Genomic DNA, 14005 nt, shown 5'->3' with positions numbered 1-14005 from the left:
TAAGTGAGTTTTCCCCATTTTACGACCTTTCTAGCCACAGTTGTTACATGAATCATTGCAATTGTTAAGTTAGTAACATGGTTGTTAAATTAATCTGGCTTCCCATTGACTTTGCTTATGAGAAGGGTGCAAAAGGTGAACACATGACCCCTGGACACTGCAAATGTCATAAATATGAGTCAATTGCCAAGCACCCAAATTTTGATCACATCACCAAGGGGATGCTGCAGTGGTTATAAATATGAAAAATGGTCATAAGCCAGAGACTTAACAACATGTACGAACTTCCAAGCTATAATACAATATTCTTAATTTCACATGCTGGCAAAATAATGTTTAGGATCATCCAACACAGATTAAAATCTGGAAAAGAGATGGCACATTATCAAACAATTTGGTATCCTCCAGAATTTTGGACCCCCCACAATTCCTGGTAGCCCCCAAGTTAGCTATTAGTAATTTAGAACCTCTAGCAACATTAATAATATATTAATAATTAATATATAGGATATGGTGAGTCCTCTAAGTAAAAGAAAAACTTTTTTTTTGCTGTCATGATAAGCTGAAATATATTGTAGTGTAAAATTAACACAGCTGTATGTGTGTATGTAAAGCACAGCTGTCATGCAAAATAAATATTCTGTAACAAGCCTTCATCTGTTTCAGTAGCATTTTCTACTGCAAGTAATATAATAGTTTCATCTTGTTGAAAGCAAACAAATATGTGTTGTAGGTTTCCATTACAGCACGAAGAAAACTCGATAGGAACAAAAGAGAAAATACTTTGTTAATGTGACATCATCTGTTTTTGTTTATACTTTAAGCTAAAGTAACAAACTTAAACAAAACCCAGACAGGTAGAAGAAGCATTAATTTTCATCAGAATTCCCAGGGAATAGAAAAGCATATTAAGATGACAGCAACCTTTGAAAATGCAAGCAGTTGTGTCATTGAGCTTTCCAGACAGTTTTTAAACTGGTAGATGAATAAGCTGTTGGTGATCATGTCTTCACAGCTTTGCAAATATTCAGAAACAATGTGTGTGTGCGTGTGTGTGTGTTGGGGGGGGGGGTTATTTGCACAATTTATCCTAAAGTAATAACAGAAAACAAAACCATTAGCATTCTGAAGCATTTAGGATTCTTTAGTTCAAATGTAGTATCCATGCCCAGCAAGTCACAAAGAAATGTTTGTTCATTGTGATTTTTCTGAGATATGTTTCTGCTAGCAGTGCTTACATTTTATTCCATCTTAAAGAGCCCGTCATTTCCCTGCATATGCAAAAATAGCAAGAGCCAAGAAGATAATTCCAGCTGGCATGTCAATCCTGTAACAACTACAATAAATTACTTAGCAGAGTGAATGCTTTGTTCCTTTTTATGGTCATGTTCTATATTTGTATGTGAAGTGGAAATGGTCACATGAGAAAACCATCATCTGATACTACAGTTTACGTATACTAGCTGGCTAGTAGCTACTGCCTGCAAAATTACTCTTTGGAAAGCTGCGATTTAAACTTTTCTACTTATTTGGAATTTATTTCAAATGCTTCAACTTAAGCAATAGGTTAAAAACAACTGTAAACGATCGTTTTAAGTAAACAAGTGGGAAGTTATTTTTAAAACATTTTGGAGCTGGAATAAAATAAAACTAAAGTAATTATGTATAAAGAATTCCCACTAAAATACAGTTTCCCTTACTGTATGTGATTTCTGTTTATGTGATTCTCTATTATGCAATTGATCAGTTCCATTCAAGAAATCACTTTATGCAGGGAAAGTAGTGCTTTTATGTGATTTATGCCAGTATATTCCATTTGTTATTAAGAGACAATGTGATGTACTGTTTAAGGCATCAGGCTAGAAACCAGAAGACAATGAGTTCTACTCCCATCTTAGGTACAAAGCCAGCTGGGTGATCTTGAGCCAGTCACTGTCTCTCAACCTCATGAAAGAAGCAATGGCAAACTGAGGAAAGATTCTGAAATCTTGCCAAGAAAATAACTTCAGGGACTAATCCAGGCAGTCAAAACTGACTTGAAGGCACAAAATAAAAAAAGTTCATTTGCACCAATGATCTAGAAACATATCAAGACTTCTTCCCACCAAAACTGCTTGTGTTTTCCTAGCGAAACCCCTTTCTATCCTCCCTTATGTATTTATAATTGGGTTGTTCTGTTGTTCTAGTGGTGAATGTTCAGTTCCATAGCAATAGCAATAGCACTTAGACTTATATACCACTTCACAGTGCTGTACAACCTTCTTAAGCAGTTTACAGAGTCAGCATATTGCCCCTCACACAATCTGGGACCTCATTTTGCCAACCTCAGAAGGATGGAAAGCTGAGTCAACCTTTAGCCGGTAAGAATCAAACTGCTGGCAGTTGCAGAATTAGCCTGCACTACTGCATTTCAACCACTGCACCACCATGGCTCTTCCTACCAATTGTACTATGGGATTAAAACAGCTATTAAGTATCTTACCAAACTTCCTTACCCAAAGGGACCTCTCCAGCACTAGAAAGAAAGGGGAAACTATTAATTTGTGCTGAAGCTGGTGGAGAATCCTTGCCCTAGGATAGTGGTTCTCAACCTGTGGGTCGGGACCCCTTTGGGGGTCGAACAATCCTTTCACAGGGGTCGTCTAAGACCATCAGAAAATACATATTTTTGAAAAAATATGGAAAACATAAAATAATTTTATGGTTGGGGGTCACCACAACATGAGGAATTGTATTAAAGGGTCGTGGCATTAGGAAGGTTGAGACTCACTGCCCTAGGATAAGCTTTTAAAACCTGAGTGAATCTACTCTGCACAAAAATTGAAGAATGCTAATGAAATTTCACAGTGCTATGATGCGTTTCACCTCTTTAGCTGCCATGAGAACGGTGCACGTTAGAAAAAAGCAGCTTAAAAAGATTGACAAAATGGTTTCTCTGTACATAAAATATGAGACAAAGGGGGGAAAGTGTTCGTGTAAGGTACTGCTTAAAAAGAAGGCTCTAAAAATGGTATCAGGGTAGATAGATTCAGAATTAGCCATCCAGAAATGTAAGATCTGACCTATATAATTTAGGATAATTCCTATTAAACATATTACAGCAAGGTTTTTGTTTCTGTTTTTTGTTCTGAGCTTTTTGCAATTTCCTATATGGCTCTAGACATTTTTATGGCTTTACGAATGAGATAACTTTTGAATCATAGACATTTAATATTACTTAAAATGACTGTCTTTCCTTATTAAATATGGATGATTTATTTTCCTAAAAAGGATAAATTTCTATAAGCACTAATTGTCTGGGTCTTTGATAACTTTGATATCTTCTGGACTATTCTTAATGTTAGTGCTATCAGGGTAGAACTTTAGAAAAGAAATATTTATGAATCCTCTTGGTAGAATGAACAGGAAGGCTCCCAGATAGATATATAACAACTGAAACACATTTTACCTCACAAGACAATTCATCATGTAAGAACCTTAAAAAGCCCAGGAGGTTGATTTTTTAGTTTAGAGTCTATCTACATTTCATCATTCAGTATAACGCCAAATATTTCAAAACACAGCATATCATCATCACATTAGACATATGACTTCTCTGATAGCAGAAGCGTTTTTAGAGCTGGGTAGCTTTAACGCACTGAACAAATGTTGAAAAGATCTCAGTTTCAATAATGACAAGAAAATTGGTTTGCGTAGGCGTGTGTATGCGCACACATGCATGGACATACACATACAAAAAGAAACATTTCTGTTCTGCTACTGATTTCTTCATTTTGTTCATACTGCAGAATGAAGTTGCCATTCTTCTAAAACCAATATCGGAAAAGATTCAGCAAATTCAGACGTTCAGAGAGAGAAATCGTGGAAGCAATATGTTTAATCATCTGTCTGCTGTCAGCGAAAGTATTCCAGCTCTTGGATGGATAACAATCGTAAGTCCTGAATTTTAGAAGTGGACATTTTTAAAAAACAGATAAGGTTTTAAAAAACCTTATCTATCATGCAACCTTGGGTTGGTTTGACTCAAGTTCAGGCCTCATTGTTTGCAGATATTTGTTGAATGGGACTTTATCCCTCAAGAGTGGGATTGGTGGGTGGAAACATTTAGTTGACTTGACCAATGGCAAAGTTATTGGATCTGTTTAGTACATGGCTAAGAGATCACCAGGCCTGTAGTCTAAACTGTGAAGTCATGAACGCATTCCTGAAAAAGGCGGTGGCAAATATTCCAGGCTGCTTCCATATTGCTGCCAAGGAAATTGCAAGCATAGTCCTAAACAGTTACCTGGTATCATGAAGTGACCTTACTTTTCTTAGAGAACATGGTCAGCAAAAGAGGCTTCCAAAAGTTCTGATATAGTTACGTTTCTTTAAAATAGCTATCAGTTGTCGTCGCCCCCCCCCCCATGATTACATTTACCTTTTCTTTCTCTCTTAAAAATGGATTCCTGTGGTTTTACACAATGCTCCTGTGTTCTCTTTTAGTCTGCTAAGCCAGGGCCCTACGTAAAGGAGATGAATGATGCTGCTACATTTTATACTAATAGGGTGTTAAAAGACTACAAGCATAGGTAAGTTAATACTCCCCACCACCCCCTCCATCAACCAATTTAACTATGTTACTTGGCTGGTGTGTCTGAATTATTACATTCTAAAGCAGGGGTGTCCAATTTTGGCAACTTTAAGACTTACAGACTTCAACTTCCAAAATTTTGGGAATTAAAGTCTACAAATCTACCTGGATCCATTTCAGTCGGGTTTCAGGCCCGGGTACAGCACGGAGACAGCATTGGTCGTGTTGGTTGATGATCTCTGGCAGGCCCGGGACAGGGGCTGCTCCTCTGTCCTGGTCCTATAAGACCTCTCGGCGGCTTTTGATACCATCGACCATGGTATCCTACTGCGACGACTCGGGGGGTTGGGAGTGGGAGGCACCGTTTTACAGTGGTTCTCCTACCTGTCAGATCGGTCGCAGTTCGTGTTGACTGGAGGGCAGGGATCGACCCCCAGGCGCATCACTTGTGGGGTGCCCCAGGGGTCAGTTCTCTCACCCCTCCTGTTCAACAAATATATGAAACCGCTGGGCGAGATCATCCGTGGTTTTGGGGTACGGTATCATCAATATGCTGATGATACCCAACTTTTCATCTCTACCCCAAACCACCCAAACGATGCCCTCGACGTGATGTCCCGATGCCTGAAGGCTGTGCGGATCTGGATGGGGAGGAACAGGCTCAAGCTGAATCCCTCCAAGACTGAGTGGCTGTGGTTTCCGTCATCCCGATTTGTGCATCTTGCCCCATCTTTGATGATAGGGGGAGAAATTTTAGCCCCCTCAGAGAGGGCCCACAATCTGGGAGTCCTCCTGGATATACGGCTTAGTTTAGAAGAACACCTGATGGCTGTGACCAGGGGGGCCTTTTACCAGGTTCGCCTGGTACGTCAGTTGCGCCCCTTCCTGGATCGGGATGCTCTGTGCACAGTCACTCATGCCCTCGTCCTTTCTTGCCTAGACTACTGCAACACTCTCTACATGGGGCTGCCCTTGAAGAGCACTCGGAGGCTTCAGCTGGTCCAGAATGCGGCCGCGCGGGTTATCATGGGGGTACCTAGGTACTCCCATGTTACACACCTTTTAGGCAGCCTGCACTGGTTGCCGGTTGTTTTCTGGGTGCAATTCAAGGTATTAATTATGACCTTTAAAGCGTTCCATGGCTTAGGCCCAGGGTACCTGTGAGACCACCTACTGCCACCAGTAGCCTCCCACCGTCCAGTACGATCCCACAGAGTTGGCCTCCTCAGGGTGCCGTCGGCCAGACAGTGTCGGCTGGTGACCCCCAGGGGGAGAGCCTTTTCTGTGGGAGCGCCTTCCCTCTGGAATGAGCTGCCCCCGGAGCTTCGCATAATCCCTGACCTCCGGTCCTTCCGATGCGCCCTAAAAAGTTGGCTTTGCCAGCATGCCGGCCTGGCCCGTTTATTTTATCTAATTTTTAAAATGTTATTGTCATATTAATTGGGTTTGTTTTTTTGAATATTTATCTAATTTTCTTTTAACTTTTGTGATATGTGTTTTTTTAATGTTGTACGCCGCCCTGAGTCCTTTGGGAGAAGGGCGGCATATAAATCCAATAAAACAAACAAACAAATCTTAAATATTAACACACATAGCATTACACACCCACACTAACCGACACAGCACCTCATTCACCACCTCACACATTCATCCCAACCCTCTCTTGCAGCATCAGATACCCCATGCTGCACATATCATGTACCCTCCCCCTTATGTATCCCCTAACCCCCTCCTGGGAAAAACCACTAACCTGCCTGCAGGCCTGAGAATTCAAACTTCCTGCTGGGTTATCTACTGCACGGGTGTCAAAATCATTGTGTCACGTGACATTTCATGATGTTTTTCCCCTTCGTGGAGTTGGGATGGGTGTGGCCTGTGTGTGATGCATCCGGGCCGCTGGCTGTCAGTTTGACATCCCTACTCTACTGACTTTTGTTGTGGGAAACCAAGAAGAAATGTCTCATCTAGATTCAGTTAATGATGACAACTGGGATGCAGGGATTGCCATCATTAATCAGTAGAGCCTCACTTTATAACCCAGCATGTAGGTGACATAATTTTCTCTCCTAATTGCTGCCCTAAGTCAAGGACTACCTTTATTGAATTTCAGTAGGTAGCTTTTTAAACATGATTCAAGTGATTACAAATTACCATCAGTGGCAGTTCTCTCCTTGTGTTAAAGATGAGAAGGGATCCAAAGATGAGAAGGGATTCAAATAGCTTTTATTGTGTTATAGTGATTTGCGTCACATTGATTGGGTGAAATCATTCCTGAATATTTGGACAGAGCTTCAAGCATACATAAAAGAATATCACACCACTGGGCTCATCTGGAGTAAAACTGTAAGTGCTCTATTCCTTACCTTTACACTGTGAAAAAGAGAGAATTAATACATTATTGTACAGTAGTGTTCCCAACTTAGTGTTGGAGGGGGTTAAAATTATTCTTGAACTAAGAGAAAAAACAAAAATATCATTTTGGTTCCCAGCAACTGTGTATTTCCAGGACAAAGAACTTTATGAAATAAATGAGTTAGGAGAAGGTTTTAAATGTTCTATCTCTTGGTGTCTTTGATTCCACAATTGACTGTTTCCAAGAAAATGAGGAAAACTATATGCAGGTAATCTTCAGGTTGTGATGGCCGTGGATCCAGGAACTCTGTTGCTAAGTTACAGTTGTAAAATGGAACTTCATGTGACCACATTACTTAGTGAAGAATTATGTCAGTTAAACAAAGACCATGCGTATTATTAAGAGAGGACATCAGGGACCTTGGAGTCCTAATGGACAATCAATTAAATATGAGCCAGCAGTGTGTGGTAGCAGCCAAAAAAAGCCAATGCAATCCCTACAGAGGAATTGAATCAAGATCACATAAGGTACTGGTTCCACTCTATAAAGCCTTAGTAAGGGCACACCTAGAATATTATATTGGGTTTCCTGCTCGAGCATTGGGTTGTTCTAGATGATCTACAAGGTCCCTTCCAACTCTGTTATTCAGTATTCTGATCACATCCCCTGACCTAAACACATCTCCTGCTGGATTCCCTATTGACTTTGCTCTCCAACAGGGATCATTAGAAACTGCAGTCATGTGACTGTGACTCACTATGATGTCATAATTGTGAGCTGGGTTCCAAGCACCCTGATCTCAATCATGTGATTGTGGAGATGCTGCAATGACCAGAACTCCAAGGAACCATGATAAGTCCTCTTGTTGAGCATTGTTGTAACTTTGAACCCATTGCGGAATGAATGGTTGTAACCCAAGGACTATCTGTATACTTGGATCAGTGGTGAGATTCATTTTTTTTTACTACCGGTTCTATGGGCATGGCTTGGTTGGCGTGGCAGGGGAAGGATACTGTAAAATCTCCATTCCCTCCCCACTCCAGGGGAAGGTTACTGCAAAATCCTCATTCCCTCCCGATCAGCTGGGACTCAGGAGGCAGAGAATAGATGGGGGCGGGGCCAGTCAGAGATGGTATTTGCCAGTTCTCCGAACTACTCAAAATTTCTGCTGCTGGTTCTCCACCTGCTGAATACCACCACTGACTTGGATCTACGTTTTAAACATTTAATCATCACAAAGAACAATATGTCCCAGCCAAGCCAATAATATTGGTTGGTTTTTCCCCCATTTGTTCATGCATTCTTTTGCAGCTTTACCTAACTTGGTTTTTAAAATTACTTAAATTGCCTTTTCTGTGTATTTTAATACACAGAGTTCAGTTTATGGCTTCTGTAAAATCATCATCATTCCTCAGGCATGTTACAGGTCCTCAAGAGTTGACCTTGCCTTCATGCAGCAGGTGTTTGCTATTGCTAGCAATTCATTACATTAAATCTGAGCAGATGTTTTAACAATAAATCTTTATAAACAGCTTATAAAAACTATTTAGCACAAATGTTTACAATGTCTGTCTCCTAGGTTTATGTCAGCTGCCTCCTTGGGGGACAGCTGTTCTCTTTTGTTATTGTCCATTATTTCAAATGGTTAGGCAATGTATATGACAATACATTGTGCCAACTAATAATATATGATAATACTTGTGCCAAAATATTTATTGGAGGTTGCTACATATCATTTTCACATTAATTTTCATGGAAACCGTTATGTCAAATGGATGAATATCAGGTTTTAAATGGAAGTTATAGTAATAATCCAAAATTAGTGCTTCATGAATGACAGCAGTAACTAAAAAGCTTGTCTCTAGAATTCACTTGGAACTTGTAAATGGAGAAGAGATGAGAGTGTTGGACTTCTTAATTCTCTTCTTCTCCCACTAAAGATCACATTTAAAAACTGGAGTAGAAGTACAATGAGCAAAGATACTGATTAATAACCCTCACACAGTGACTGAGTGGCTGTGCTACTAAATTATAAGGAGGCATGTTTGGTTTTGGCTGAACCATTGCATTTTTAATTATAGCTTCCAGCTTTAGCATGTTTCAAAGACGGTTGTTGATATGTAAAGGTAACGTTTTGTGAGCAATGAGATATTTGTCATAGCAACATAGCCAATTTCATTGGGTCATTAATACTGAACTGGCAAAGGTGCTCTAATGCTTAACATATATTCTAGACAAGATGAGAGACACACAGATCAAACAAACAAACAATCATAAAAGTCCCTAGGCAATTTGATATGCCTTTTGCAGTAAGGCATGACCTCAGAGGTGAAATCAATTTACCTTCGCTACCGGTTTGCAAATGTGAGCGCGCGGGGGATCTTCCGCACATGCGCAGAGCGTCACGGGACGTGATGATGTCAGGGTGGGTGGGTGGAGCCTCTCACTGCAGCCGCTAATTGTTTGCCTGAACCGGATAGAACCGTTCAATTTTCACCCCTGCATGACTTCCTTTGTTTGTGGTTTTTGAACAAGACAGAGTGGCTCGATATACATATAACACAAAGCCATAAACTATACTTAATAAATCTCATGGCTTTGTTCATGTTTTGTTTTGTTATTGGTTAGCACAGCCCTTGAGGAGTGTGGTGGCACACGTGGTTAGAACGCTGGGTTGACAAACAGCAGGCCCACATTCGAGACCCAAGTGCTACTGTGTGACGGGGTGTGCTAGCATGCAAACGTGAGTAGATAAATAGGTACCACTTCAGTGGGCGCATTAATAGGGACATGAAAGGAGCCCCAACTGGGCGTCTCCAAGGCAACAGTGATGTCACTGGATACTCTTTTCAACCCAGAAGCGCCTTGGTGCTTGAATGTGAAGCACAGCACTTTTGTTTCTCTTGGAGCTTCCTCTCCTCGGGCTAGAGGTGGAAACTGACAGCAGTTTCCTGCCCTTTTGAGGTAGGAAACATGAAAACTACATTATAAGCTCTAAAATAGGCACACCAAAGTCCAAAAATAAAAGAAATCCACCAAATGTTTCAGCCTTTGTGAACTATGTGTATCTTGCCTACCTCTCCGTATTTTTACAAACCCCTAACACTCTCTTGGACATATATTTGTATGTATTTCTTAAGGATATTAATTCTGCCTGCCTTTAACCAGATTAATTTGTAGGTGTTTATTCTAAGTTTTCTAAGTTTATCTTTAATGTACTTGTTCACAAATATATATCTTCTCAACATCTGAAAAATGCTTATGTTTTAACTGAACATCCACTTAATATCCACTTAGTAAAATCCTGAAAGACTAAAATCGCATTCTGTTGGTGAAAAGGCTCTAGCCCTATAAAGTTTTGTATGCTTCATATAATTACAGAGTCCTATATTGTTCTGTTCATTCATATACCCAGACAAAAAAAGAGACTGTGAAGCTCAGAAGATCATATAACAACCTACTAGAACAGGTGGACCATGGCCCAGAGATGTAGATCTTTTGTTTAAGGTGTTTCTTCTGTAAATGTACACTAGTGTTGTCTTTATAAAGCTTAAATGTTACACCACCTGTTTTCAAGCTGCAATGAAAGTCTAGTTACCAGGTGAAATAGCTGATGGGCAAAGGCAGTCTTCAACTTACGACCACAATTGAGCCTAAAATTTCTGTTTTAAGTGAGACATTTGTTAAGTGAAATTTGCTCCATTTTACAACCTTTCTTGCCACAGTTGTTAAGTGAGTCACTGCAATTGTTAAGTTAGTGACATGGCTCTGAAGTGAATCTGGTTTCTTCATCGACTTTGCTTATCAGAAGGTCACAAAAGGGGATCCCGTGACTTTGCGACACTGCAACCGTCACAAATATGAGTCAACTGCCAAGCATTTGATCATAGGATCATACAGATGTTGCTACGGTTGTAAGTGTGGAAAATGGTCATATCTTATTTTTTTAGTGATGTTTTAACTTTGAATAGTCACTAAATGAACTGGTGCAAGTCGAGGACTATCTGTATGGCTGTTATAGAGAAATATCTCCTCTTTTTTGTCTACTAGCTGAATTGTTCATTTGCTTGTTTTACAACATGGGACTAAAATTACACTTTACAAAAACTCCATCTGTTTACTTTCAAAACAATATAATTAGGGTCCAGTAGCATCAGCAGCATCAAGTTTTCCTGCTATAGGGAACAAACAAGGCCTCCCTCCACCTCCACCACCACTTCCTCCGCCACCTCCGCCACCAGGACCTCCTCCTGCCATCGATACAGAAAATGCAAAAGATGATGCAACGGCATCTCGTTCAGCCTTATTTGCACAATTGAACCAGGGAGAAACAATTACTAAAGGTATGAAGCCTACCATAACTTAGCATCTCTTCAAACCATTTCTCTCTACGTTTTCTCATAAAAGTTAAAAACACTTGCTTTCATGAATGCAAACATCTTTATGCTAAAAATGCTTAACTTGGAAATCTGACACTGCAGACACTTCTGGTGAAGAAATGGTGAGCTGAACATCCCTGAAAAGCAGTGGGGACGGCATTTATGATGGAGATTGGCAGCCAGGTGCTGGATCATGGCTGGTGAAACCTTCTGGAGAAAGTTGAGATTGTGAGATTGCCCATATGTACTCCAGACAGCTCCTTCTTGTGAGTAGGCTACAGGAACCCAAGTTTTAGTGGTTGGCTTATGTGAGCAGCTGGGAGTCAAGGGATTCCATCTAAGCATACAGTCTAATGTAGCCTGTGTGGACACAAAGCTCAACCAAACCTCATTTCTTAATCACTTTTGGATTTTGTTTTATTTTTACTGCTTACCAGGTATTAAGGACTTTCAGAACAGCAAGTTTTTATTGCAGTCTCCTTCTCCTTAGTAAATGAAGTTTTGAGTATGAGTTTAAGAAAAAATATTTTTGCTATTTATAAACAGCAAAAAGGTTTTTAGAGTATTGATTTTGGAAAGTTACAAGAAGACTAAGGGTCCAGATGGATTTGAAATGGACTTTGAAATTAATTATAAGAATCCTTCCCATGGGAAAATATTTTTGTTTTCAGTTCTTTTTAGAAAAAATGATAGAATGGGCTTTGAAGGTTGGACATCAGTAGGAATAGAAGGAACTGAATATTACAGGTAAAAGAGAAGAACAATTAAATTTGATTTACTAATACAGAATGGAATAAATTTTTTGAAACATTTGACATATTCTTGAGCAATGGACCCTGAAGTTAATCTTAATGCTATCTGCCATTACAGTTAGTCCTCAACTTAGGGCCCCAATTAAACCTGGAGTGATGGTTCTACATTGCTGTGCTCATTAAGCAAGGCACACATTTAATTGCCTCATTTAACAACCACAATTCTTGCTCTCTGCGTAGTGTTCATTAAACAAATATGTTGGTTGTTGCGTGGAACATTGGTTGTTAGTGGAGAACGGAGTGCCAAAATCAACGTTCTAATTCACCCTTTTGCCGTTTATTTCAAAAGAAAAATAAAATAAAATCCAAAGTTGTAAACTTTTTTCACTAAGGGTTGGAAGGAACTCACCTGGTGTTTTCAACTTGTTGAATCAAACATACCTTATAGCTGAAAAGCAGTTAACAAGCAATTTCTGAAAATGATTAGAAAAGGAAGTATGTGAACCCAGTACCCTTAAAAGCACCCCCACTCCCTTGTCTCCCAGAGTTTAAGCCTGCTGGAGACTGCAGTCTTTCAATCTTCTCATGAGGAGCAAGTGTTTGGAGCACTTGTCGGCAATCTCAAATCCTTTCCTTGTCCAGAAAGGAATTACGATTAGCCGATCTACTCACTGGTTCTTTATTCTGCTGGATCTTTATTCTCTACTTTTAGTTGATCTTTATTCTTTAGGTGAGCCTTCTTCAGTTGGCCATTTTTTCCTTAGAAGTCCACATTCATGTTTTATTTCTGAGGCACAGTGCAGGCCCATTTTTGAATCTGTTGTCCTATTTTAAATACTACAACCACATTTATGGTTGTATGTGCATGGGGCCAGCTATACATCACTTACTACCTAAACTAGGGATTTACTGAAATATAAATACCCACATTTGTACTGGAGAATACTCAGATCAATAAGGACATTAATTGGGCACTGCCCAGAGTTGATTGACATACGGGCAGCTATATAATTTAAATAAATACTCAAACAAATAAATATGGCAGTGAACTGGAGGACACTTAGGTCAATAAGAACACCGAAAATAAATACCTTAGGCTAGGACAAAGAAGCTATGGTCCTCCCATTGTTAATGTTAGCAACTTCCAACAGCTTTTGGCAATAACATGAAAGGTCATGGGAGATGCTGACATCTGGAGAGCTTGTCTCATGATTCTGGTTCAGATAACATTTAAAGGCTGAGAGTACCTCTTGCAACATGAATTATCCCAGGAGACTTAAGGTTATTCCTTACTTTCTCAGAAACCTTAAGCTCTACCTTTTTTTTTAAATTTGACAGTTAAATCAAATGAATGTTCTACAAATAGATGTATTCAAATATATGTCAATTTACGAAATACAGTACATGAATACTACTTTGAGTATCATATGTTAACAAAGCAAAGCTTATAAATAAAAAAAACTTTTTAAAGTTTCTACTATTGCTTGTGATTTTTATAGGGCTTCGACATGTCTCTGATGACCAGAAGACCCATAAAAATCCCAGTCTGCGTGCTCAAGGAGTACCAATGCAATCTCCTACCAAAACCTATGCTTCTGAGGCTCCCAAAGTACTTCCTCAAAAGAGTTACTCTCCTGTGTTAGAACTTGAAGGCAAGAAATGGAGAGTGGTAAGTTCAACTCACTTGTGGGTAACCTGGAAATTATCTTACAATTGATTGTAATTGACTTTTCCATTGAATTGTTACCTAAGAATTGTGTGCTTGATTTTTTTTTTTGTAATAGGATTTAATAGTTTTACTTCCTAAGAATTTTAAATAACCAATTGAAACATATATTGGATCCAGCAGGTAGCAACATCTAGCTAGCCTTTATGAGCTGAGAAGCTAAGCAGGGCTGGGACTGGTTAATACTTGGATGAGCAATCACCAAGAAGTAGCAGGGTTGTA

At 39.6% G+C, this 14005-nt stretch overlaps 1 protein-coding gene across 1 annotated transcript in view; it reads left to right on the top strand.

Moving 5' to 3' along the window:
• CAP2 (cyclase associated actin cytoskeleton regulatory protein 2) overlaps nt 1-14005 on the top strand; it is a 41000-nt gene that overhangs the window by 19046 nt on the left and 7949 nt on the right. Inside the window, exons 5-9 of the mRNA XM_081950938.1 lie at nt 3789-3932; nt 4486-4571; nt 6811-6916; nt 11068-11269; nt 13557-13726. Coding sequence (XP_081807064.1) covers nt 3789-3932; nt 4486-4571; nt 6811-6916; nt 11068-11269; nt 13557-13726 — 708 coding nt within the window. The remainder of the gene's footprint in view (nt 1-3788; nt 3933-4485; nt 4572-6810; nt 6917-11067; nt 11270-13556; nt 13727-14005) is intronic.

This window comes from Natrix helvetica (genome assembly GCF_964273705.1).
Source record: "Natrix helvetica genome assembly, chromosome: 4".
Lineage (NCBI taxonomy): Eukaryota > Metazoa > Chordata > Lepidosauria > Squamata > Natricidae > Natrix > Natrix helvetica.
Note: the sequence above shows the minus strand (reverse complement) of the source record. Positions and strands in the feature narration are given on the sequence as shown.